Source organism: Pithys albifrons, chromosome 16, assembly GCF_047495875.1.
Source record: "Pithys albifrons albifrons isolate INPA30051 chromosome 16, PitAlb_v1, whole genome shotgun sequence".
Taxonomy (NCBI): domain Eukaryota; kingdom Metazoa; phylum Chordata; class Aves; order Passeriformes; family Thamnophilidae; genus Pithys; species Pithys albifrons.
The window spans coordinates 10,820,980-10,846,996 of record NC_092473.1 but is presented as its reverse complement, the minus strand read 5'-3'; the positions used below and the strand labels follow the sequence as shown (position 1 = coordinate 10,846,996).

Sequence of the window (26,017 nt, the reverse complement as noted above, 5' to 3'; positions counted from 1 at the left end):
ATTCTAGGCTGTCAGATACAGTTGTAATTAGGTGCTTTTAGAAGTATACTATTTTTTCTGTTATTTATTATGCATACTCTATTTATTGTGCTGAACACATTATGCCCCTGACAGAATACTGCAGATTTCTCAGTGTGTTAATTGTCCGGGTGCTGCTGCTACACCCATTTTTGAGACTCAGAGACAAACCAATTGGATTCTGACATTTATTTATCTTCTTAGAGCAAATCTTTTTGTCTAGTAAATATGTTGGGCTCCTAAAGAGATGTTACACCATGTCATGCTAATCCTTCTTTGTTCATGGATTACTGCCCAAACACACAGGGACAGCCTTTTTGGAGCCACAGTCTCCCACAGCTGCAATCTGCCAAGGTGCACAACCTCTGCACCCCAAACCCACCATGACCTCCTCACCAGAACTCCAAGAACAAGCTGTGTCTATGCAAAAACACCCTCAAACCTTATCCACTGCTGGAAGAGCTGGAAAACTCTCATTGCTTGTAGAAGGATGTATTTCATCATGGGAGAGCAACAACCTCTTCCTAAGGGCAAACCTATGAAGTTTTCAGAAGAAATTCAAGCCAGCTGTGTCTTGGGGCAAAGCAGATGTATCCCAAAAGGGGAGGTTTGCCCCTTCCTGGGCTGTACAGAGGCATCTTCAAGGCTGTGTTACCCCAAAAGGTGAAAGGTAGAGCCCCAAGCTCACTCCGTGACTCCAGTTTCCCATCTCTCATGCCCACTCAATCCTGACCACGTAAAAAAGAAATAGTGGAACAAGGTAGGAATTCTTTTCCCTTCCCAAACCTAGAAAATGAACAGAAGTCAAAGCTCCAGCTGCCTGGCAGTGGGAATGCAAACACACCAGAGGTTCCTGGTGGATACCAAGAAGCAAATCCACAGCCTGTTTAACTAACCATCTCTTCCACTCCCTGCAATATCCTGCAGTTCAGCCCTGTCCTCAGCTACCCTGACCACAGGTGGGGGCTGAACTCATCTCTTGCCATTAATTGCCTGAGCACGCCACAGTGATTTTAGGTTGCACTGCCCAGGTGGGGTTCATTCACTCCAGTTTCTCGTCAGAGGCACCGAGGAAGGGAAACATCTCCCAGCATGCTAACTGGTGTCTCCCTTTGTCCAAGATACTTCTATGTCTCATGCCAAAGAAAAGCTTCCCCTTCAGCTTTTCTGTATGCCTAAGTTAGGACTGGAAATGAAAAGAATTTTTATAGGTCTACATGAAAGTTCAGGAAAGGAAGGAAACTGGAGACTCTCGGAACTCATTACAGTATGGCAAGGATTAACAACCTTTAGTTCTAATATTCTCTACAAACACTACTTATTCCATAAAAAATTATACCTATTCTATAAAAACACTACCAATTTTGCTTACAGGTATTCAGAATTATATTCATAACAGTAAGTTTATATTCCTGACAGCACCAGGCAATCTTCTGCAGAGACCTTCAGCTTGAACCCCCATGACAGGAGCTCCTGACCTACACCCAGCTTCTAAAGAGGAAATACCTTCACTGTATTTGCTTATCTCTGAGCTAAGAGGCTGCCAAGTGCTGCTTTCCAAAAGAAAACCAGGTTTGCTGAGCTGATCCCAGAAGGATAAAGCAGAGCTGCCCCAGGAAGGTGATTTTATAGCACCCATCTGCTTTCCCAGCACAATGTCATAGTGAGAAAAAGCTGCACCTGCAGGAAAAGCACAGCCAGGCATTGAGGATAAAGCAAGGATAGTATCACCCACTTCACTTTTGTCTAATCCTGTGGTTTGGGGGTGTTTTTTTGGCTATTGGAGAGAGAGCACTGCAGTGCGGGTGCTGTGTTGAAGGTTGTCATGGCTGGGTTTTCCAAAGTGAAAAAAAGCCATGGGATACACAGAAAATTTCCAAGTTCACAGACAGTTGTACAGTTTGATATATTCTGTTGTCTTTATATGCTATGTATGTGAGAGCCATGGGAATTCAAAATGGGCAATAAAATATAAAAGACATGGGATTTTTAGTGATAATATATCAACTACAAAGTGAATGAGCCCATATAGCAGCTCTTTCTTTCATCATTTTAATATGCTGAAATGTCCACATTTTAGTCTATCTGGCTACAAGCTTTTAAAGTACATGTTTATTAATCCCTGAGAAGAAAGAAATCAAATGAAACAAATGACAGCTTTGAATTATAGTTGTGATGAATATTGTCATAACAAATTATCTCCTCAGCCAAAGGAGCAATGAGGGATTCCTGCTGTACCACACTATGTTTTCACAAGTCAAATAAAGCCACGTGTTCAATTTATAGCTTGTTTTGGGGCTGAAAGTCTCCACACATCTTACATGAATGCAGCTGAATGTGATTCAAAACTATTGGGTTAAGAATACTATATTTCCAGTTAATTTAGGCTGAGATTTTCTAGGCTGTGCACAGGTTTTTGCTACCCAAGCCAGAGGTACTGATGTATCTAAATCCTCTGGGCAGTGTGTCAAGCCATAATCTTTTAGAGGTGTTGCTCTACAGCTTGTTTCTACAGCTGTAATTGCAAGAGGAAGGGATGCTGAAATGACAGTCAAAACAATGCTTTCATAAGAAAGATTAGCCATTTTCAACACCATGGTCCTTATCAGAGTTGCAATGTATCTTAATCACCAACTCCCTCCTTCAGCTCCATTTGCTGTTGCTACAAAAGGGGGATGACATTTTAAACAACCACTTCTGGAATACTTGGCTGGTGCACACAGCCTTGCTCTGAACAAGATGAATGAATCCATTTAGACACAATGGCTACACATTTTGCCATATCTTTATTGCACTTTTACCACGTTGCAAACAATTCCACAAAAATGCTGCAAAAGTAAGCCTAGGGCTGCTGAAAGCAGCTTTTTACCCATATATGTATATATTTACACAAAACTATCAAAAGCAAAATTGAAAAGTAGCAGCTCAGCTATGATAGTCTAGAAAGATAAGAGCTGCCACCTCCTTATGGACAAATAGTACAACTTGTCATTTTACATCACTTTGTAAAACCAACATTCAAGTATTCCTGTCAATGCACAATTAGTGACATTCCCTTCTGGTAACCACTGTATTTATTATTATTATTATTATAATTATTATATTTTCGCCTTTAAAGGTTCATAATGCCTTAACCCTTTAAATGCTGAGTAGCTGGGGGGGGGAAAAGCATTCAATTTAAATAAGATACAGTGGATTAGAGCACTTAAAGGGTTAACACAAAATACTAAGTGGACTGTCACCACAAATAAAGTGTGAGTCACAAAACTATGCCATCCCTCTTAGTTAAATTTGGTAGGTAGGTAGATATACCATATATATAAATACAAAATATTAAGTAAAGGCCTCCTTTCTATACAAAAAGGACAGGAGGTGTTTTGCTATCAGACTGTTGTCTGTCAATTATCTGAGTATTTTCTGAATCTTTTCATAACCTCTCTTCAGGAACTAATGAAAAGCATCACATTAGACTTATTTTTCTTAATGAACTAATCCTTTGCAGAGTCTACACTTTACCTACTTTGGGACAATTATATCTCATTTCTGAATTCACTGAATTCACAAAGTGGCATACACAGTCTTTTGCAAGACTTTTTTTCTTTTTTTCCTCTTTGAATCTTCTTTACTTGTCTGGTAAAAACGTAGTCTTGCGATTTCACTACCTCTCGGTCGTAACAGTGTTAACATCAGTGTTAAAGTCATTTTCAACCACATTGTCATAACCATCCTTTTCTATACAGTCACTAACAGCCTTGAGGACAATCCGCAGCCGCCTGTCCATCGCCTCCAAGTGAGGCTGGTAGAGAATTGGAGCTATTTTATCTTTTAGCAAAGATTCTTTCATCAAGACACTGAGTTTGTATTCCTCCTTGGCTAACAACTGTAATCGCAGATAGGTAGACTTCCTTATTCTAGGAGAAAAAGGAGAGAAAAAATGCAAATCAGTATTTTCCTCACTGTTGATCTTGTCAGGGCTAAAAGGCTTACAGTCAGCATTGCATTAATAGGGTAAAAACCTTATGTGCACTGAAATGATGAGAACCAGGCACTCACAGTCCTAACGAGCAGCTGGCACTGTCACCTGCCCAGTGGACTTTGGGGGCCCTTAGAGGTGGAGAGGCTTTGGAGCACAGCTCTACAGTCAAGTGCAGGCAGCCCTCATGTTCTTTGGCTGGGAATGGCACCAAATCACAGGTCATGTCCATCTTGGCAATGACACACAGGGCACTGAGCAGGGAGATGGGTGACACAGTGGAGGCTCCGCAGGCTCACCCTGCAGGGATGCCCGAGAGCCCCCACAGACAGAGCTCATCCTGCATCTCTGCTGTGCAAAGCTGAAACTCGGAATGTCACCTGTCCTCTGAAAATCCTGGCCATGGGCACCAAGGAAAGCTTCTGTGAAGCACTTGAACCAGCTGGGATAAGTTTTGCCACTTGACTTCCATGGTTATTTTGTTTTAAATCCTCTCTCCTGACAGCTCACAGCTGTGCTCCTGCAGGGTCTTGATCTCAACAGAGCATTTAATGTGTGAGTGCCAACACTCAGGGCTAGTTCGGATCAGGCTCCCTGGGCAGGATCACACCATCTCTTCCTCTCCAAGGCATGCAATAAAAGATTCATGTGAACATTTTCAGTTCTGTTAGGGGAAATAACTGCATAAACCAGGAAGCAACTCCAGAGGTAAAACATACCTGCAGCACTGGTTTAAAGGCACCAATATGGAAAGTTCATCATGGGAATATTTTCCAAACCTATTTAAAGATAAGAGCAAGAATGTGACAAAGGCTGTTTTAAAGACTCACTTTTTTCTTTTATTTTTCCCACCAAAAAGACTATTAAAGGTATTTACCCTCTTCCATTATCTAAGTGGATAATAAATGTTTCATTTCCAAACTTCTCAAAGGTTTCATAGTGATGTCGATCCATGTTACCTATGGAACAAAGAGAAAAATGAAGCCCAACAATCCCCAGACAGTGGCTGTGAAGGGCAGGGAAAGGAATGGATCTACTGAGCTCATTTGCTTCTTCCATGGATAGCCCAAAGTGGAAGATGGTGGAAACCAGCCCTACTACTCCAGCTTGGGGTCAGCACAGTGTATGAAGCAGTGGTGGCACATGAGATGTGTGAGCCTTGGCCTAGGGAGGGGAAAACACTTGCTTCAAGCAGGGTGTTCATGCATATGACTTTGTTAATATTGTATTAAACTTTCTAAGCCCTGATCAAACATCTTGGTTTTCCTGTAATAAGAAGTTTGTCCAAACATCTGAGTGCCTGGAAAGCCGTAACAGTATCATGGCTCTAACATATGGATGAGGATGGTACTGTGGTGGTACAGCTGCACAGCCCTCTTTGGGCACCAAGGCAGGCTTTTTAAGGTCAGTATGCAGAGTACTGGTGCCAAGCTATGAATTTTGTCTTCATGGCAGGGCTCCTGAGCTACTAAATAGATGCCACATATGGCTCCTGAACTGTGACTTGGCCTCTCCTGCTGCAGCCTATTGCAGAAATCTCAGTGGGGGCAATGGCAGAGGATATGTCCCTGGTGGCATGTGCCCAAGGATGGAGTCTGTAGGTTGTCACCTTAGAGGTGTATTAGCTGCAGCAGAACAGGTTTCATGAGAATGTCTCAGTGTTAACCACTGACTGGGCTTGGAATGGGTCATTATTACCCAGTTGGTACTAATTATTTTATTCCACTCAGGTTGCATAAGCAGATATAAACTTCCTGAGAGATGCCACAGCTTCCTTTGTAACAAAGCAATGCCTCTTCCCCCCACCCCCAACATTTTATACACCAAGCAGCAGAGAACACCTCTGCAGGATGAAAACAAAGCACCAGTAATGAGCAGTCCTTGCATGTGCCTCCAGGAACTGTACATTACAGTAGTAAAGCACTTCACTAAAGCAAACTGTGAAGCCCTTCACTGTTGTGAAGGAGACTGGCCTGACCTGCATTCATCACCACTCTGCATTTCTGAACATCTTTGTTCCTTTAATCTGCGCTGATGGGAATACATAACCATGTAAATCTGCATTTTCTCATAATCATTTAGGATGGCACATACAGTAAATGCAGCTTCAGCCATGCTTTAGCAAACTGCTGAGCTATGCAAGCAGTGCAGAAAGAAATGGTTCTTATTCTAATTAAATGTTGCATTTAATTTTTGAAAGAGATGAAACATACCCATTAGGAAATCAAAAACTGTCATATCCATTATATCCAGAATTCTGGTCCCACTGTCATACGGGGGTGTTTGTTTAACCTCTTCACAATAATCTGGATCAACTTCCCATCTGGAAAAGGCAATATTTTGATATTTTATATGACATACAAAGCTTACTGAAAATTACCAAAAAAAAGTTATTTTACACAGATCTAGTTGTATCATGTTCAATTGAGGGAGGGGTCAGGCAGAGGCAGCAAATTCCTCAGGCTGCTTCCAGCAACACAGGCAACTGAGAAAGATTCTGACTGATGAAAAGGGAAGAAAAGCACAAGATTGAAAACTATCTGGCTAATAGCTTCAGGATTTAGGAGAATAGCTGCACCATCAGTCATATGATGAAAATATCTGAGACTTGCTTAGGGCTGCTGATACATCTTTCTTCCTCTGATAGGGCTTAGACAGGTCCCGTTGCATCCTGTCAGTGCCACTGGAGGTGTTTGTGCCATGAGGGAACTATGCCTTTGAAGGTCCTTTTGGGTTCAGGACCATAAGCTGGAGCTCCTTTCCTGTTAAGTGCCCTGTCCCTTCCCAGGAGATGGAGAAATGCAGATGCTCTTCTAAGGCCAGGACAGCCAGGGCAGTGACTGCAGCACTGGCTTCTTTTCCCACTGCTCTCCCTTTGCTCACCACTACTCACTCTGCTTTCTTGCGCTTGTGGTAGGAACGTCTCCAAGGATTTCTCCAGGTTTTCCTTTTTGCTAAAGACAAATCTGGTAGGAAAGCAGCCAGAGACCCTTCAATCTGATCTGGTTTTCCACACAGGGCGTGCTCTGTTGAGCAGTAGTAGGAACATTCCCCATAGAAGCAGATGTTGTTGGCTGCAAATAAAGGAAAAGAGCCTTAAAACCTACCCCTAAATTAGTATTTGAGAATTCATAAAAGCACTGATGTATGTAGGAGCAGAAATAAATCCAAAACCCTGTTACCACACATAGTTTTCTTCCACTGAAACCACTAAAAAGACATTCATTTCAGTGGCAGGGATTACATCCTGTGCTGAGTTCTCTGTGACTATTTCCAGTCTATTTATATATTTCAAAACCCCATTTTTTCAGTTCTTTCTCCTTTCTTTTTCCCAGACTGATACATTCTCTGGGATCTGTTACCCCAGGCTGGAACCCCAAATTCCACAGCTGAACAAGTGGCATGTGCCCAAAATTAAGTAATTTTTTAAAATGCTGGCTTGTTTCATCAAGAACAGAGAACATTTCATTCATTTACTTGTTGGTGTAAGAAGAACTGGCAGTTTTAGTGTGAAGAATTATTTACCATTAAGACTCCTGTGGGGGTGTGTGTAGAAGATGGAAATAGCACAGATGTAACTCTGTCAGCACACATCCCAAACACAAATTTCTTCCTCCACACCTTACATTACTCCAACAACCACAGAAAAAGAATCTGCAGCAGATTTTGGAGCTTGTGTTACCTTAAAACCTTCCCAGAGCTGCCACCACATATTTCTGTACCAACAGGAACATCCACATCTTTACAGGAACACCCTACCCACGGGAATTCACTGGAGGTGAGAGAGAGCAGCTCATCCCCAAACCCCACCAACGCTGAACTATGAACAGGAATAGGAGCATAGTGCTGCTCTTGTCAGTGTGCTACAATTCTTTTGACATTGCTTTATGCACATAAAATGTCATTAGAGGAAGACTGTGCCCTTTCCTCACAGCAATGCTTGAAGCTGAGAAGACACATTGCTTCCTAATCCCCCCGCCCAGGCCTCTAAATTCAAACATTATTTCTGAGCTTCTCTTCCTTTGGGAAGGCTCAGTATAAATGAGGCAGGAAGGACTGGAAATAGAGAAAGGTGGTTTTCTGCCTGCCACTGAAGACCCAATGGCTCAGAAAGGCAAGCTGGTGCATTTTCACTGCAGCAATGCCCTACAGCACGTGGCCCTGCACATCACTGTGACATCTCCCCCGTCCAAATCCAACCTACAACCATGAAAGTGCCCCCTGGAGATGGTGCACTGCTGGTGGGAGATGATGAATCAAGAGGACAGGGAACAATACTGGAGATAACAAGAGGGAGGAACAGAGCAAAGAGCTGTGTTTGAGGAAGGAGAAGTAGAGGAACATAAGGTCTCATGATGTTTTTGATTGCATTAATTATCTCCATTGTCTGGGACTGGCTGCTAACCATGGAATTATATCAAACAACTGGACTATAAGGCTGATGTGCTACTACTAGACAGTTTGTCTCAGCTTTTAATTTCCAAGCCTCTACTGATTGTCATCAGATTTGTCCATGAAGTTGTGATAACTTTGCTCTAGAAAAAGCCTTTTTGCATCCCTCTGCTGTGACTCACTCATAAGGGCCACCCATCCATCCATGCTCAGGAACAAGTAACCCAAACTGTGTATTTACATACACAGGGTTGAATCATACCAGTTAAATACATCCTGGCTAAGACCAGTAATATTTACTCTGTGGCCAAAACCCTTGTTGACAATTACTAAAAGAAAAGTACTTTAGGGAAGAGAAAATGAAGAACAGAAATTATAAAAGGAAAGAAAAGAGCACTCAGCATGTCTGTACTGTGTTTGTAATTTAAGTGTGTTACCAAGCAGAATGTCCTCTCCTAAAAATTATTTTAAAAGCTTTTCCTTACATATAAGGCATACACAGTCTCTTAACATCTTACTTAAAGGAACAGTGGCTTGAAACTTCCCATGAGGTAAGAAGTGACCATGTCCCTGACCAATAAGCTTCTTGGCTTGGTTATTTGCTATGAACCCCAGCACATGTTTTGGCACTGCTCATTTCACGATATGCCTGTTCACTTCTAAACAGAAATCCCACTAATTTTTCATTTTATGCAACTCAGTGATACTGCAACTGCAAGAGAGAAGTTTTGAAACCCTTTTTACAAATTACATAGGAATGAATGAACTGCAGTTAGGGAAAATTGGGTTAGAAGGGACTTTGGAGAGCTCTGGTCCAAGCTACAGCTCCAGGCAAGCTTCTCCAAGTTAAAAAAGTCTGCAACCTTCAGCTTGTCCTTCTACACCAGGTTCACCAACTCCAGTACTATCTCAGCAACCTCTTTCAGGCTTACTCATTAGTCTAAAATCGAGTATAAAGTCAACACCCAAACAAACCCAATCTGAGGCAAGCCCTGGGCACAGTGCCTTGCAGTCTAAAAACCTCTCATGAGTTTCCTTTTCAAAAATGGCAGCATGGACTTGCCACAGCTTTTTCAGGGCTAACATAGGTGCCTCAGCTTCCCCTTTAATCATCCTGGCAAAACCAGGAGGGCTTTATGTCTCCCTGTGAACCTCTTCCATCATTCAGGACAAAGGTAAGGGGTTGTCCAAGCAGCTGTGTGCAGTACTACCACCTGCAGATGGGCTGCGAATGGAGGATCATACTGGGCCATCAGGAAGGTTGGGATACTCTCAGCCAATAAAATATTTCAAGGGGTTCCAGGCTGCCAGAAGGGATGATTTACAAGAAATCATATGCAGATGCTGCTTGCTGAAGGCTAGCACAAAGAGTTAGGGCATACAGAGAGCCTTGCTTTCCTGGGCACCAGCTGCCTAGTGGGAGGGTCGGGTGTCCCCTGTGCTGCAGCCAGGGTTTGTGTTTCAGTGGGGCTTGGGCTTCAATTCAGCTACCTCAGCATCGCCCCCTCATCTGTGGTGGGAGGGAACCATGCAGATTTATCTCGACCACCTGAGGCAATTTATCTTCCAGGGTTTCTGTGACCTGACTCAGTTATCTGCCACAGTAACAGTCTTGTAAAGAGCAGAAGGCCCAGCAATGCCCCACCCCAGGCCATCACCGCCTCTGCTGCTCACTATGTAAATCTGACCTTTCAAAAAAGGAATTGTATTAAACACAGCATTTTGCTCAGTGGGAAGAGAAATACTGTGTTTAATAGTTTGCTTCTGAATTTAACTTTGGGAACAATGAAACCCTGCTCTGTATTGTCAACGAAAGCAACTGGGACTAATTTGCCAGCAATCCCACCCCGGTGTCTAGATAAATCTCCAGGAAAGCTCAGGGGCTGTGGCAGTGACAGCGTTTGCTGCTGCAGAGATGCAGTGAACACGTGGGCTGCCTGCACCTCACCAGCCACTCATCCTGCTCATCCCTGCTGGGACCCTCCAGCTATTGACCTTCCCACAGACCCTCCTTGTCTGCACCAGACATCCTGTCCTCCCAGCAATGGCAAGATGTATCCTGTCATTAAGACAGTGAACTTGCAGTAAAACCACAAGTGTATTTCTCAGTGAGAAGTTACTTTCAATGGCAAAGCTTTTTCTGCTGGCAGTTATTCTCCTGGTGGGCTCAGATCTGCTCTCCACAGCTTCTGTCCAATTCCTGGGGATAGTGGAGGTGAAAGGATGTTGTATATCAAGCTACTGCTAAAGAAATTAATTGCCTTGATTGACACAAAATAGACATCTTATTATGTCTACCCTAGTTCTTATATACCAGCAGTGAGATGAAGCAGCCTGAATTATCTGGGGAAATATTCATTTTTAAGGTTTCTTAAAAATGCAGAGAGAAAAAAAAGGGGTACCAAATATAGAAAACCACAGTTCTCATTTAAGACTTCAAGGTGCAGCAGCAAGGCTCTTTGAAACCTAAGTAGGTGACCCACATTCTGCACAGCAGGATGAGGGTGAAATTCCAGCTAGAGACACAAGCCCAGCACTTCACGGCCATCCCACGCTGAGCAGGGTTTGGCTTTTTGAAGGTAAAAATAATAGGGAAAGGGGAGATGAGCTCCCTATTGGAACACTGTCCTTTTCCTCCCCTTAAAGTTGCCCGAACCATAAGTTCTTCTCACCCGATAAAGGTGTTTCTGTGTAAGTACACCTGCAAAAGAAGCAACAGCCAGAATTTGTGCTCCTGCAGAGTGGGTAGAAATGGCAACAGCAACAATGCTGGCAAAGCAGACAGGGAGGGATGTTCATACATGTTGAAATGTTCAAATGCTGTGAATTTGCAATGTGCAAACTCCTTCTTCATTATAAACAAAAACTGTTTCCCCAAAGCACTAGAAAGGCAAAAGAAACCCATGTTGCAAAGCCTGATTTTCATTATCAGAGGAGAAATGGATACAATTCATAACGAAATGCATGCAAAAATCCTGGTCTGGTGATCGAAACTTCAACTAATTACAACAATTAAGAACCAGGGTGACGTGTACTCAGCTACACATTTTCTGGGCATCATCCTGATAGCTGAACAATAGTTCTCAGGAAGAAAAGGAACAAGGGAGGATACCTTACAGCAAATTGCTTGGCAGAGCAATTCTTTTATTGAGCTTTGCATAACTGTTAATAGAGGACATTTAGCAAGGCTGTATAACTGGAGTACTGGAAAGAACCCTGAATATTTACTGAAGCAATGCATAAAAAGACATTTCTTTTACCTGCTCTAAATAATAGGTAATTCAGAATTGCTATTGTATGGTGAAAGGGGAAAAGAAAATCCATAATCCTTTGGAATTGGTTAAGATGAACAAAAACATAGTGCTTACTAGCTGCGTAACATTGATTTCTTTAAGCTGCTGCCTCAATTACTTCCAAAACAAAGGCTGACATCATTAATATGTCTCTTTTTTCCTAGCAAATTACCATTCATTTGTAAGAGTAGCAGGGCTACTGCAGTCTGCCCTACTGCAAAGGATGTAAAATTCATTTAAATAATTACCGACCTAATTCCATTTCTCATGTTTAAGTCCAAACTGCCTGGGAGTGCACTTTTCTGCAATCTGCTTTCTCTCTGAGTGCAGCCTAATGCATCAACTGCCCTGACTGTTCAGAGCCATCACCATTTTCCAGTGGAAGAAGGGATCCTGCTCGGAGTGTGCTCTGAAGCTACAGCTGCCTGCAGCTCCCTGGCCCTGTTTTCCATGCCTGACAGGACAAGGGAGGTGGCCTGAGAGTGGAAATGCAGTGAGGTTTCTCCCAACACATCCCCATGCTGATCCAGGGAATAACACACTGGAGTGATGAGCATCATCAATACCCACACTCTAAGGGTTCCCACTGCAAACCAGGGGTTCCCAGCCCGAGGGGAGGAGCATTCAGTAAAACCAATTTCGTTCTGGGCTTGTTTAATTTCAAGAATGTGTATGTGTGCATAGAACCACAGAATCATAGAATTGATTGGGTTGGAAAAGACCTCCGAGATCATCAGTCCAACCCTTGGTCCAACTCCAGTCCATGGAGAGGGATATATTGCCAACAGGTACGATGACCATTGATTGTCTCTCAGCAGTGCTGGGGATAGAGATGCAGTGACAAAACCACCTGAAAGGGAGTCCCAGAGGGTCCTTAATAGGTGCACAGGCTGATTTGTGCAAGTACTGATATGTCACCCCTCAATTTCTCAGCTTTTGAGCAGTTCTCCCTTGAAACCAACTGACTAAGCTGCCCTTCATCTGCCAGAGAGGACAAGTCAGCCTCTTCCAGTCTTCCCCAGGCTCCTTCTTCGCTCTCCATCCTCACCTCTCCAGACCACGAGTCTCACCCCAGCACCTGCCTCTTTCTTCCCTGCCCTCAATCTGCTGTTTGAGCTGCCTGATAGGCTTGTGAAGTTGTTTCTAAATGCTTAATTTAGGATCTTTATTATTTTTTCATTAAGCATTAATTAATGTCTGTCTTTTAAGGTCAGTATGAAATACAAGACAGAGGTTGGGCATATGTTAATGAGAATTTGACTAATTAAACTTGGGACTTGTAGGGAAGAACTCTCACAAGTAACCAACATAATTTCAGCAAAGTACATTGATTTAGGAAATGTAAAACGGAAAGAAAAATTAATTGCTTAAGCATTTTATTCTCCAGAAAAGCCTGATTCAGAGTTAGTCAAATATTTTAATTGAATTTATCTGAGGCCTCTAAATAAATTTGAATAAAGGATTATGCTTGGATCATCCCTTGGATGTCTGGAATTTCATAATGACAAGATAAAGATCTTCATCTGAACTGGCAGCCTTAAGTCTGTATTGCCCTGCTTTGGCTGTTGTAAGCTCTTCAGTACTTGAGAACAGTTTTGTAATTCTCAGAAATCATTCAAGCTCACTCCTAATTCTTGAAATATAACCTGGGAAGATTAAAAATCAAGCAAACTTACTAAACCATGTCTTATTTGCCAAAATGGGAATAAAATTACTTAGGTTTTAAATAAGCCAAAGCACCTTGTGCACAGAGACAGTCACAAGATGTTTTGCCATCTTTTGTATGTGATTATTTGCCTACAAAAAGCCAAGTCAAAAAAAAAAAGTACAGAGAGACAGAGAGGGAGAGGAAGCAACTGATGTAAATTCAGAAATGCCTGCCCATCAGGTTTGGTGAACATTCACTATTACCATGTACTGTCACCATGTCCTGTCACTGTGCAGTGTCACTACTGTCACCATACCTGTGCCTGTAAAATTGGAATGCTCATAATACAGGGCAAGATGAAACCTTCTGCAGTTATGTAATGTATTTTACAAGTGAAGTTACTGGAATAAATAACTGTCTGCTCAACTGTGTCCTGCAGAGCTGAACACAAATGTGAAGCTAAAAATAACAGCCGTAATAATGACTTTATTGGGTATCAGGAAAGTGTGATAAACATTTTAAGAGAGAAAGCTCTGCAACAACAGGCTCTGGTTTCTAGCTAACAGCAATAAATTACAGTTACACTGGGAGAAACTGTAATTAAGTCTTTGGATCTTGACTTTAGGGATCTGGGATAAACAGCTTCTGGCCAATCACACACCAAGCAAGGGAGAGATCTCCTGAGGTTTCTGTTCCAGATTGCCTCTTACACAAGTCACAGTCTGAGTTCAACAAAGCCCATTTGCACACAGCTGAAACAAGAGGACTTAGGCTACTGGAACATAGCACTGTGCTTTAAATTGAACATTAACTTATATATTCTACATGCAAGAACAAACTTAAGCATTATTTTTATGCCTTAACTTAACTTCTGTATCTCAGCATCCTAGGTGCCATACAGGGATGGCACCACTTTTTCCCATCCTTTGCCCATTTTTCCCTATTCCAGTTGTACATTCTGGTGAGGAGGTCACAGTTTTATACTGAGTTGGTAAAATTCCCACCCTGTGGAGCTCTGCCCTTGACTGGGTCCACAAGATGTTGGAAAGAGTGATGGGTAAAATCGAGCGGTACTGGTTTCTGGGGCAGCCCTCAAAGCAACAGCAAGGACTGGCGACACTCTGGTCTTTCTAGTCTGCCCTCTGCCCAGCAGAGATTTTGAGCTGGAGGCACGATATGTCACATATCTATTTCTTGACTTTTTTCAAACTTCTGTTGTAATAAAACCCGAATGACTCAGAAAAAATTAGGTTTTGGTCCTCCAGTCAAAACTAGAAATAAATGCATCTCACCAACAGAATTGACAGATTAGAGTGCAGTAGGAAAAAAAAGTCTAAATAACCAATGGTCTAGGTCATAAGGTTTTGGGTAAACTGAGAACAACAGAAAAAATTGCTTTAGAAATTGTTTTACATAAAACATTTGTTGAATACATTGCTTTGGCAAACATCAAAGCCTGTCTCTCCAGATAATTTGTCAAGGGGAAAAGGCAGTCAATTCAAAACAATAAAGTCTTCTTTGTAAGCCATGTCTCCACATTTATTTTTATTCAAGGACTAGAAGACAGTTTTATTAGAAATATCTGAGCAATTAAGCAATCTACACATTGTTCCCTTAAGTATCTGTTCGGCAGGATAGAAGGAATATGGTGTTATTTCCAAGACTACCTGGTGAGATGAAAAATGTTCTCCACAGCTTCTTGTCACGAGTAACATCCCGAATTTCCCTCGTCATGTTAACCAGTCTACCTGCAACGGGTGGCACACGACGGAAATCCAGGATCCTGGAAGAGAAAGAAAGTTTATGTAAAGGATTAAAATGTAATGATAGTGATAGGTTTTAGGAAGCTTCATTACACTCTGAAGGCACATTTATCTGTGGTCTTTAAGGAGTGAAAAGTCCATCAACTTTAAACCGGATAATCCTTCATATAATATATTACAAAAGATGTCCTGACTTGCCTACATAGTATGGAGCAAAATACAGAAGGGTATGGGGGTCATTGTTCCATGATAAAAATGAAGATACATATGATTCCAGAAATAAGAGACAGTAGAAATTTATTTTTTCACTTTGTGCTACTTCATGATTATTATGACATGTATTTTGCTCACCGGTTTTTTAAGTGACTTGGGGAATGGGATTTCAGCCTCTTTCTTCCATAAACACCATGTAATTCTTTTTCTGACAGTCTTAGTATGTCTTTGATTTATTTCCTTCTGCTCCTCTCTGTTTTAATACCCTTATACCAACCTAAACAACCTCCCTGAGAATAAAACTTTTCCCACGGGCAAAGGCTGGGAGAAGAGGCTCTCTCTGCCCCAAACTCCCCTGCCTTAATAGATCATAAAAACCTCCCTATGAGGCATTGCTAATAGATACAGTAAAAGAGCAGAGGCCCCATACAAAGTCTGCCCATAGGTGGGATTTTTATATCCACTGTCTGCTACTCAGATTTTCTACATTGGATAGCAACTGCTTTTCCTGCTTAGTGTAGTGGATATTTAACATACCCCCCATAGGAACTCCACTAATGTTCTTTTCTACAGCACCATCTGCTTAAAATGGCAATATAAAATACAAAGCAGACGGGATCAACACCAAGGTCAACAACAATAAAATAGACAAGATCCTTGATGGATCTGATCAGGATGGCTCTTAACAGCAAACCTATCCTGTGCCACCCACTGACATGTTCCCAAACATCATCCCAGAAGGCAGCAATATCACATAAAACCCCAAATAATTTGTTCTCCCAAAGATTCAAGCTTTGGAAATGATGTTTCTTGGCACTTCACAGTGTGAAAGACACTTCAGCTCTAACTCAGTGTGTGAAATGCCATTGTTTCTAGCTCTACTGTTAATCACTAATTAATTCCCACCCCTAATCTGGGCAGGCTGAGAGGGCTTCAGTCCCTTGCCAGTCTTGAGGTATCCAATATGCTTTGCTCTAACTCTGTCTGGAGGGAGCATTTTCAGCTGATCATGAGATGAGCACCATTGCCCTCTGTTTCCCACTAACTTAGCCAAACTGGGGCCTAAATATGCTCCTGATGTGAGACAGTCCCAGCATTCTGCTGTGAACCAGAACTCCATTCCCATCTCGATTCCTCCTCTCTGAAGACTCACACCATTCCTGTCTGGCTGCAATCTCCGTGCTCTGGAGCTAAAATTGGGGTGAGCCAGACTCCCATCACACTGCCGTGACATATTCCCCCAGAGATGAGTCCTCTTCATATGTACTTCAAGATCACAAGGGAAATTAATTTTTCAGCTTCTCTTCAATATAACTTCTCTTTCTTTTTGAGAATTACTTATTGCCAGGTTCCTCATTCCCAGAACAAGTCACATTTTGTAATTATTAATCTACCCTTTCATCATCTGCCATTTCATTTATTCATGGCATTTTCCCACCTTTGTTCAACTTTCCACTTTTTAAAAGTAATTCAGTTACAGGGCTGGCCAAGTGCAGCAACTTTTCACAATATTTCCCCTTTCCTTTTAATGCAAATCCTTTCTACTTGCCTGTCCAGATGAAATGCTGCTATTTCTGCATTATGTCTCTCATAGTCTGAGAAATAAAAAAAGTCAGGCGGGGTTTCTTGTTCTCTGGTTTGCCTGCAAAGGAAAACAAGGGAAGTGTTTTAATGAAGGGTTAGCATTTCTAAGGAGCAGTGCTCAGTCATCAGCATGCTATTCAGGAGTTCAGTATTGTTTGCTTAATGGAAGACCTTTAAATACCTCATGTGTGCATTACTTGCCATGCAGCCTTCATTTTACCTTCTTTTTTAAACTACTGTAACAAAAAATAGGAATTCAAGACTTGTGCACACAGTCTGCTGTCACAAAGTTGTTCCACTCAAGATTCTCGCTCTATTTAACAAGATCTGTTTTATCACTCTCAAACATTTCATTAGTGATAGCGGTGAAGACAATGTCATTTCATTAAATTATCATTAACTGTAATTATGAAATTTCCAAAAGTAATAACATTTTTCTTTCATCTTTGGCAGCCATGCAGCTCCTATCTTGAATATGCCTCTCCTTTTGTATTACTTACAGCCAAAAGTGACATGTTTTTCTCGTTTCAGAAGAAATGGGATCATTGCAGTTTGACGGCCACGACACATGTCATGTTTCAAAGAACATTAACAAGGCCATGTTTGAGAGAGGATGCAGAAGTTCTTGTTTCTTCAGTTTAAAAACCAATAAAAAATGTCATTCTGATGGAAATAGAAAGGCTGAAGCCTCCACAACTGCACTCCATGGAAAATACAAAGCTCTATGTAAGACAGGAGCAAATTTCTGTCTCCCTCGAGGCAATTTCCAGTCCCGATGCCTTTTGGATGGAGCAAAACACAGACAGTTGACCAGTACTGCGTTTGGGTCCCATCTCAACCCGGTTATACCTGGTTTTGAAGCCTTCAGTGGGAGATAAGCACAGCAAAGCTGCCTTCAGAGCATCTGCAAGGGAGGCCAGTTCCCCAGAGGAGGAAAACAAAGCTCTTTCTCATTTCCCACTGTCACAGGTGGCCCAGCTGACAGCTCATGCATCACTTCTGCTACATGCTGGCAATTAAAATACAGTTTCTGCATGGGGACCTTGGCACATCAAAGGCTTTGGGGTGGTGCTGTGCAGAGTTCAAACCTCCAGAGGATTTGCAATAAGTCTTAATTATGGGGTTTGTTGGGAAATCAAACTGTGTCCACCCACCACTGTGACTACCAGAGATGGTATCTGCCCACAAGCCCTCCCAGGGCTCTCCACACTGCTGGAGAAACAGGGTAAGTCTTGTGGTTTGTCTTCTCAATCTGCAATGTTTTGCTATGCACCCAACAGGGTTTGAAAGCCTGGTTTCTTTCTCAGACATTCTTTCTAATATTAAAATCTTGGCAAGGCACTCTATCTTGCCCTAAATGATGAGCAAGTGCTATCATAGAGGCACCATCAAGGTATTTGACTTGTCCAATGTAAGTCAAGGTCAGAGTGGCCTTAAACACTCCAGTGATGCTCTAGCCAAAAGCACTGACCGCTGTCACTGTAGTGGCCAACACTTGGCAGAAGTCCTCCTAGGGCACTGCTGTGTCCAAAAGGTTCACAAGGACACAAGCTAAAACTGAGCCTGGCATAAAATAAAAAATAGTATTTTTCTTTGTCTCCATAACAAATGCAAAAGGTGAAGGAAGGAGCACATCCAGAAAGAGGAATATGGGAGCGCAGAACCTCTGGCATGTCACACAATGCACACAAAATCAAGTCAAGAGTGAGGAGAGCTGCAACCTCACTGTGCATATTCCCCCCAAAAAATGAAGGAGTGAGCCCTGAATATAAATTTAAAGAAAAATATTAACGGATTCCTTCTAGGCATAAAATTACACATTTGTACATAACTTTCCCTCCCCTCCATATTTTAAAATAATTGATTTCTTCAACAAGTCAAAGAGAGAAAGATTCAACCCAAGATTTTGCAAACTTCACACATATCAGCACTGCTGATAAGTTGCAGAAAATACTACTAATTAGCTAATCAATGCCATCTGCTTTTTATCTCCCAAATACTTTAAACAAATTAAGGCTGTTCCTTTCCAAGAAAACCCTGCTCTAGGAAATCAGACTTAAATAAAGGCTAGATCTCAATCTTGCAAGTGCAGCCACCCCCCAGTTCTGCTCCCCTGCTCCCCAGGCAGTCAGCCCAGCACCGGCGGGACTGGCTGGTCGCTCTGATTTCACTTTTCTCTTTACTCCCTGCCACCCCCGGCAATGGCTGGGGATATTATTCACTTGGGAGTAAGTCCAGCTGTCCTACAGGCTTAGGCTTGTTTGTACATCTTTTTCTGCTGTCATAATGTATTAATAAGTGGTAGCACACCTCCTAGAAAATCATGAAATTGATTGTCCTAAAACCTTCAGAACTGGACACCAAAGCCACAGGGCAATCTAGACAATGGAAATACCAGTATTTTTTTAACCTGATGACACATCATGAAGCAAACTCCCAAGTCTCTTTGGTGCTTCAGGTGCTTCCCTCTACTTAGCTACAAAAAAACACTCTCCAGCCACTGTTCACATGGTCTATGCCCATGTCAAACACATATGGTACTTTCTTCTCTGCCTCTTGAAAATACCATGTTATTCTGAACACAGACTGGAAGGAGGATTTATCAATCCCCCCAAGCCGCTTTACATTCCTTATGTTCCTTTGCAGAGCTCTGCAGAACTCAGACATGGCAGATCCAAACACCCTGAAATAACCTTGAAAAATCCTTTCTGCTGACTTATTCCAGTATTCCATGGACAGAACAGGAACAATCTCGTTCCTTGGATCTGACTAGCTAGACAGAATTGTATTCAAACAGGCATTTATTGTTAATTTGATGGCTGCAACAGTACTTAAACAGGTTCCTTGGTAATTCCTCAGCCAGAGTAAGCTGCCATACCACCAGCAAACACTAACATGTGAGAGGATCATAGCCCAAGACACACAAGTGAATTTACAAAGCCACAACAGCCTAACACAGCTCTGAATCAATGCCGTCAATAGACTGTTATGAGAATGTCTTTATCAGTGTTAAAGGACACCAACATCATAATCTATATTTTTTGCTTTATCCAGGTGTGTTTCTACATATCTTTATTTTATCCATATTAAAATTTACCTTTTTTTGTTTGGTGCTAGTTCCTCTAATGATCTATTCTGGTGTGTATAGAGATGGAAGATCAAATTGCTCTCAGCAACATGGATGAACAGTCAACAAGTCCTACCAGTTACTCCAGATTTAGATCCTGGTAACTGGTCCCCAGTCCCCAAGTGGCAGCTGAAAATGGGATTGGTCTCCAAGTCCCTTCCAGGTCAAGTAAATCATCTTATAAAACAACACTGGAACCAATCCCCTTCACAGGATGTTTTAAATCAGAATTGCATTTTAAAAGAGAAAAAACCCAACCAAATCCTCAAGTTAGTTTGGTTTTATCACCTGATGGTTATTGAAGGTTATTTTCTAAAAAATGACACACATAATGAGGTATTTGAGCAAACAGACCAATATGCTGAGCCCTCTGCAGCAGCTCGCACTTCTGAGGGACAATAAATTACAGCAGTGGTCTGAACTCCTCAGAGCCAGTAGTGACACCTCACAGTGAGCAGGGACAGGTTCTGCACAGGTTGCAGACGGTGGGAGAGGATTTCTGGCGGCGGCTCTTATTTTGCAAACAGTTGGAATCTGGTGATCCTCTCTTTGGAGAAGGATTTGGCAGATATGTATAACGGCAGGCTGGGAAGCTCTGGAGGAGAGACAGATGGAGGTCTGTTGATAGTGCACACAGTTAAAAATTACACAGTGGCACCAGCCCAATTACAGCATGAGGAAAAGACAAATCAGCACGGTAACACGTGTAGAGGAGAAAGAAAAACTAAGGGAAATCAAAGCACATGAACATTTCCCCACCATGACACAATTTAGAAGGAACACAGGAAGCAAAGAATGATTTTAAACAGGAGAGGGACAAGGTTGTGTTGACACAAGACATGATGCAACTGTAATCTGATCTGGTGACTAAAAAAGCTACTCATGCTTACAAACAGAAGTAACAAAGCTGCTCTGATAAATGAACAGTTATGAATAAATCTGGTGAGCTCCATTCTAGTTATGGTTGGGATCAGGAGTATTTGGATAAATCAACACAGAGATTTGCATGCAGAAAACTTCTCTTAAATGCTTCTGTAAACTTTTTCTGCCAATTACTTGATCCCCCAAACCCAACATTAATAATTTCTTGTGCCTTTTCTTTTTTCTGTTCATGAAGCCCATCACCACATAACTGTAGGCTCTGCAGACTCTCTGGCATTTCAGAAAATGCCATTACAGAAACTAAACCTTTAACATGGAAACCTATATTTAGTTTCCAGGATCACTGCATACACCTGCCTAAACTACCAGGATTAATACCCACCAGGGCCATGTATTACTTGAAAGGATCCTGCTCAGTGCCAGACTTCCTCTGCTCTGGAGGGGTTCTATTATCTGTACAGTAGCCAAAAAGCTAGAAAATAGGGCAAATAGCCCAATCTGAGCTAAGTGTAATCCTGATAGACACATGCTGTCTTCCTGTGCTGCAGTCCAGAGACATTTCAGGGACACCTTTAGTGTCAGACCCTCGTACCTTAACTAATGAGAGGGTGTGCTGTCACTTTGAAAACAGCTCCCTTTAAATAGGTTACGCTCCTGTTCTGACACATAATCGGGGGAATCAGCTGTTGGGATTAGGGGTGATTAGTGATCACAACAACGAGCTTTGCAGCAGCAGGGAGTAGGTTTGCTTGGGTCAGGCCATTTTGCAGACAGAGCCCCTGCCCTTCTCCAGCCAGGGGAATTCGGCAGCAGCAAAATGACTGTGAGATATAAGCCAATGAGGCTTTGTAATTGCATTGGCTGGGACATGGCTAACACTGATAAGAGCATAATTTGGCTATCGGAACAGATAAGAGGAGATTAACTGGGGCTACCCACAGCTATAGGTTGCTATTCTTCTCCTTTGAAAAGCAGCTTTCCTCTCTTCCCGTGGAGTATTTAAGGTGTTTAAAATACCTGTCCTGAAGCCGAGTTGCAGGCTCAAGAGTTCATATACTGTGTTACTTAAATAATAAAACAGTTAATATAAAACTAAAAGGATAGTTAATGCAAGACTTAATGCAAGCAGTTTGCTGCTGTTTCAATTATTTTATGGCCTGGAATGGACTTGGGGATTTTTTGCATTTGGAAGCTCCACAGTGGGGCTTTATAGGCTTGCTCCAGTATGCCACTGAAGCACAGATGCTCCATCAAGTCCAGAGAGCCTTTTTTCCAACACAGACAGGCATGAAATCTCCCCAGCCCCCACCAATGAACTTCTTCTTTGTACTCATGGAAAACTCAGACTGAAAGTCCAGTGTCTGCTTGCAAGATTTTCTCCCTCCCACCCCTCCACGCAACACTTATGTCAAATTGGATTGTGCAGCAGGGGGATCTAGAGCGCCCTGAGATCATCTAAAGCTTATTATTCTAAGTGAAGGAGGCAGCCCGTGGAAAAAAAAATGGTGTCTCTGAGGCAGTTGCAGTCCTTAGGAGGGTACTGAGAGTTTGCATGCAGAGCTGTATCATCTGGGAGGGCTTCCAATGCATTTGGCACTGGTTAGAACAGGTGGAAAAAGTGCCACTTAATTTTATAATAGATTTTAGTGGCCTAGTAAGTCCTTAGGAAGAGAAATGATACTGTTAATGCAGCTCCATCTACAGTAGCAGAGATATTTGGTGCCTATTTCTGACTCCTTATGGAGTCTTGGCAGCTGAGGGCTCTGGCTTTATCAAAGCATTGTGCTACAAAGAGCACTCCCAGGGACCATATGAGCTGTTTACAAGAGCAGAATATGGGCCAGAAAATGAGCGGCCAAAGCAGGAATGCAAAGACATGCAATTTGAGTGGTACAGAAAGGATGTTTGGCCCATTTCATTGCCATCAACCAAATGACAATATGGGCCTCTGCAGGATATTCAGGCTTCTCCAGTTTAAGTAGCAGTTCTGCAGCTAGAAAAAAATGAGAGAATATTTACCGTGGCAGAAAGACAGAAATTCGCACAGGGACGTGATAGCAATAGGAATAATTAGCAAACTGCCAAAAGGATAAATACCGAGATCATGCTACTGCGTGCCAGCCCCCGAGAGCTTTTCTCCTGAGCAGACGGAGAGAGCTTGACAACAGCACATGCTCAAGGACCAGTTGGCTTAATATAAATCATAAACTTCTTATGCAGAGAATGACAATAAGCTTTCGAAAGAGCATTTATATATATAAATATCTTGTTACCTGGCACAGAAAGACAGTTGGGCTGAGCGGGACAGAAAATACACAGGGAAACAGTATATTAAGTTGGGTTTTCTTTCTGTTTCCAGTATGCAGTAAAAGAAGAAAGAGGCTGGGGAGGTCACCTAGCCCATTCCCTCGCCCCAGGGCGTGATCAGCTAGAACTAAACCATTCTTGACAGACGTTGCTCTAATGTGATCTTCAAAATGTCCTTTCATGATCCCATGGCTACAGCCATCTCATCCTAGTCCCTGTGTGCTGGCCTTACTCTTCTGCTGATTTGCAGTCTTGCTTTCCCTCCTGGCAAAACCATCCCAGTAGGACCTGCTGCCGCTGATCTGTGTGCCTTTCTGAGGGAATTCACCAGAGCAATTGGCTCCCATTCCTGAAAAGAGAATCCCAAAGCCAAGACCTGGGAATGAAGCCTTAAGACCTTTAGACCACAGATTCCTAAGCTACGAAGCCCCTTCTTTACTAAGCACAATTAATTTATTTTTCATTCTTTAAAACCCAACAAACTCAGAGCCCTGAACATGTACTTTAGGCTTTGCCCTTAAAACCAGCACTGTTACTATAAGGCAAAGAAGTAACCTCTAATTTCTCTACATAGATCAGGGCACTTGTGAAAAGGTTGTGCAAAACCAGCCCCCTGCTTTGAGCAGGACCAGTGGAAGGCTCCTTCCATCCCATGCACTACATGTATATACATATATGCATGCATGTATATAAAAGTAGATTTTCACCTGAACAGAACATTGAGTTACCATTCCTGCCTATACAGGTGGGTGTGATATGAAGGGATGAATAATCAGGGCAAATAATATGATCTAAGAATATGAAAAATTCATTTTATTCTCCACAAAACTGTAAAAATAGTAAAAACCCCAGACATTTTCCTCTTTTGGGGGGGCTTTTCTGTTCCTTTTAGTGGTCTGGATTTTGTATTAATGTCTCAAAATTCACCCTCTCTATACTGTTGCCTTCACTGACATTGTGCTGACAGTAAAGTCAAGGCATAATCTCACCAATCATTATTTTCATTGTCTACCAGCACAGAAGAATAGCTCTTTTTTCATTCACTCTTTTGTGCTTTCAGATGTATAAGACATGAAGAGAATCTCTGATCAGCACAAAACACGTAAGAGTTTGATCAACTGGGAAAATTTCCCTCAGCAATTCAGAATATTACTTCCAGCTCTGCCCAGTAAGTAGCTGACTGTCACCATGGGAGAAGAAAATGGGAAAAAAAATATGAGTGTAAGCACATTTGTCAGGATGTCTTCCCCACCCGCGCTCCTCAGTGAGACAGCCAGCAGTCCCCTCCTGCCCCCAGGAACATGGGGGGCTCTGTGCTGAGCTCTCAGCCTGCTCACATCTCACATTCACACATTGCTTGTGTATTACTATTATTATTTAGAAGATGGATGAAGATAAAGCACAATGTAATGCTGTTACAAGCAGGTAAGCCCTACAAAACCAGAGAGATGAGCTCCAGTGCTACCCAGCTCCAGATGGTTGTACACAGATGCACTTAATGTATAACCCAGCATATAAAGCAGTATCTAACACCACCTGCTGTGGTACTGGACATGATGTGACCAGACAGGTAGGATCATTCTTTATAACATTTGTCTGTATTTCTCCTGCATCCCACAATCATTAATGAGCTGCTACGATATTTTATGCCTTTCTTTAAGGAATCTTCTAATTTAAGAGGCAAGCATAGTGTGAGAAAGCTTGCAACTTTAAAATACTTGAGGTAAGATGAGTTTTTCCAGCATCATGGGGTAGAGGCTGATCTCAGGTATTACAGAAAAGCAGCACCACTGAATGCTGGGGTGAGTGAAATAAAGATGCTTTCCACGACCGCTTTGGAAAGCTGTGTACAGGGCTGCTTCTGTTGTAAGCAATGACACGCACGGTTGATTTTTTTGGCCAGCACTGGGGATTGAAGTGTGTATTTCCAAAATTAGAAGCTCAGGTCTTCATAGCCTGATTTAAAGAAGCCTGCCCCCTGCACAGGGAGCTCAGTGGGATGTATACAATCCATACTGGAATGCTGATTGTGCAGGAGGCAGCACACAGCATGCAGAAATTGCAGGGGTGCAAAGGTGGAAATCTGGCTGCAAATTCATCTTTGTCTCCCTCCTTTGGGATGCTGGTGGGAAGAGGGAATGTAGGACGGAGAACAGATGAACACTGATGCCACAGTGGCTAAGTGGCAGTGCTTGTTGGCTAGAAATGTTTTTCTATCATCCAGAACAAGCAGAGCTTGTACAGAAGAACAAATGAGTCACGGTATGAAAAGAAAGGGAAGCTCTGAGAAGCTCCTGTCACCAATTTACTTTGCAGATAAAAAAATTCTTGACCCAGAAATAAGGTTTGGTTCATCTTTGAGACAGAGACCTGACTTGACATACAGGAATTGAAAGATTAAAAGGTACTTGACAGCACAACAAGAGTTCCCAGTGCCAATGTTAACATGGTCAATGCTGTTGTCACAGCAGGGAGGAAAAAACCTCACAGCAATTAAATAAGCAAAAGACATTATTAATGAGGTGCTGCAATGATATTTTGAGCCTTTCTTTAAGATAACTTCATTAAGAAATTATATCACCATGAATAGTTTCTGCCCCGGTATGGCCTAGATTCTTTTGAGCTCTTAAGCAAGCGTTGTAAGCATTTTTGCCATGCCAAGCCCATGATATCTGTCATCTTTCCCCTTGATTTATCCCTTTGAGGCTCCATTGTACATTGTCTGCTCACCATAAATTGCAAACATGAAAAATGATACAGCTGCAAAAACTATTCTTGAAAAACTGTCAGAGCAAACAGAGCTCTGTGTGAGCCCAG

The 26,017-nt window shown here is 42.2% G+C and overlaps 1 protein-coding gene across 1 annotated transcript in view; it reads right to left on the bottom strand.

The window, feature by feature from the left end:
• Window positions 1–2,785: 2,785 nt before the first annotated feature.
• The window catches only part of FAM20C (FAM20C golgi associated secretory pathway kinase), a 58,463-nt gene continuing 35,231 nt past the window's right edge, over window positions 2,786–26,017 (bottom strand). Inside the window, exons 4-10 of the mRNA XM_071570816.1 lie at window positions 16,850–16,942; window positions 14,992–15,107; window positions 6,885–7,065; window positions 6,205–6,314; window positions 4,869–4,950; window positions 4,711–4,770; window positions 2,786–3,929 (exon numbers count right to left, since the gene is read on the bottom strand). Coding sequence (XP_071426917.1) covers window positions 3,677–3,929; window positions 4,711–4,770; window positions 4,869–4,950; window positions 6,205–6,314; window positions 6,885–7,065; window positions 14,992–15,107; window positions 16,850–16,942 — 895 coding nt within the window. The 3' untranslated portion in view covers window positions 2,786–3,676. The remainder of the gene's footprint in view (window positions 3,930–4,710; window positions 4,771–4,868; window positions 4,951–6,204; window positions 6,315–6,884; window positions 7,066–14,991; window positions 15,108–16,849; window positions 16,943–26,017) is intronic.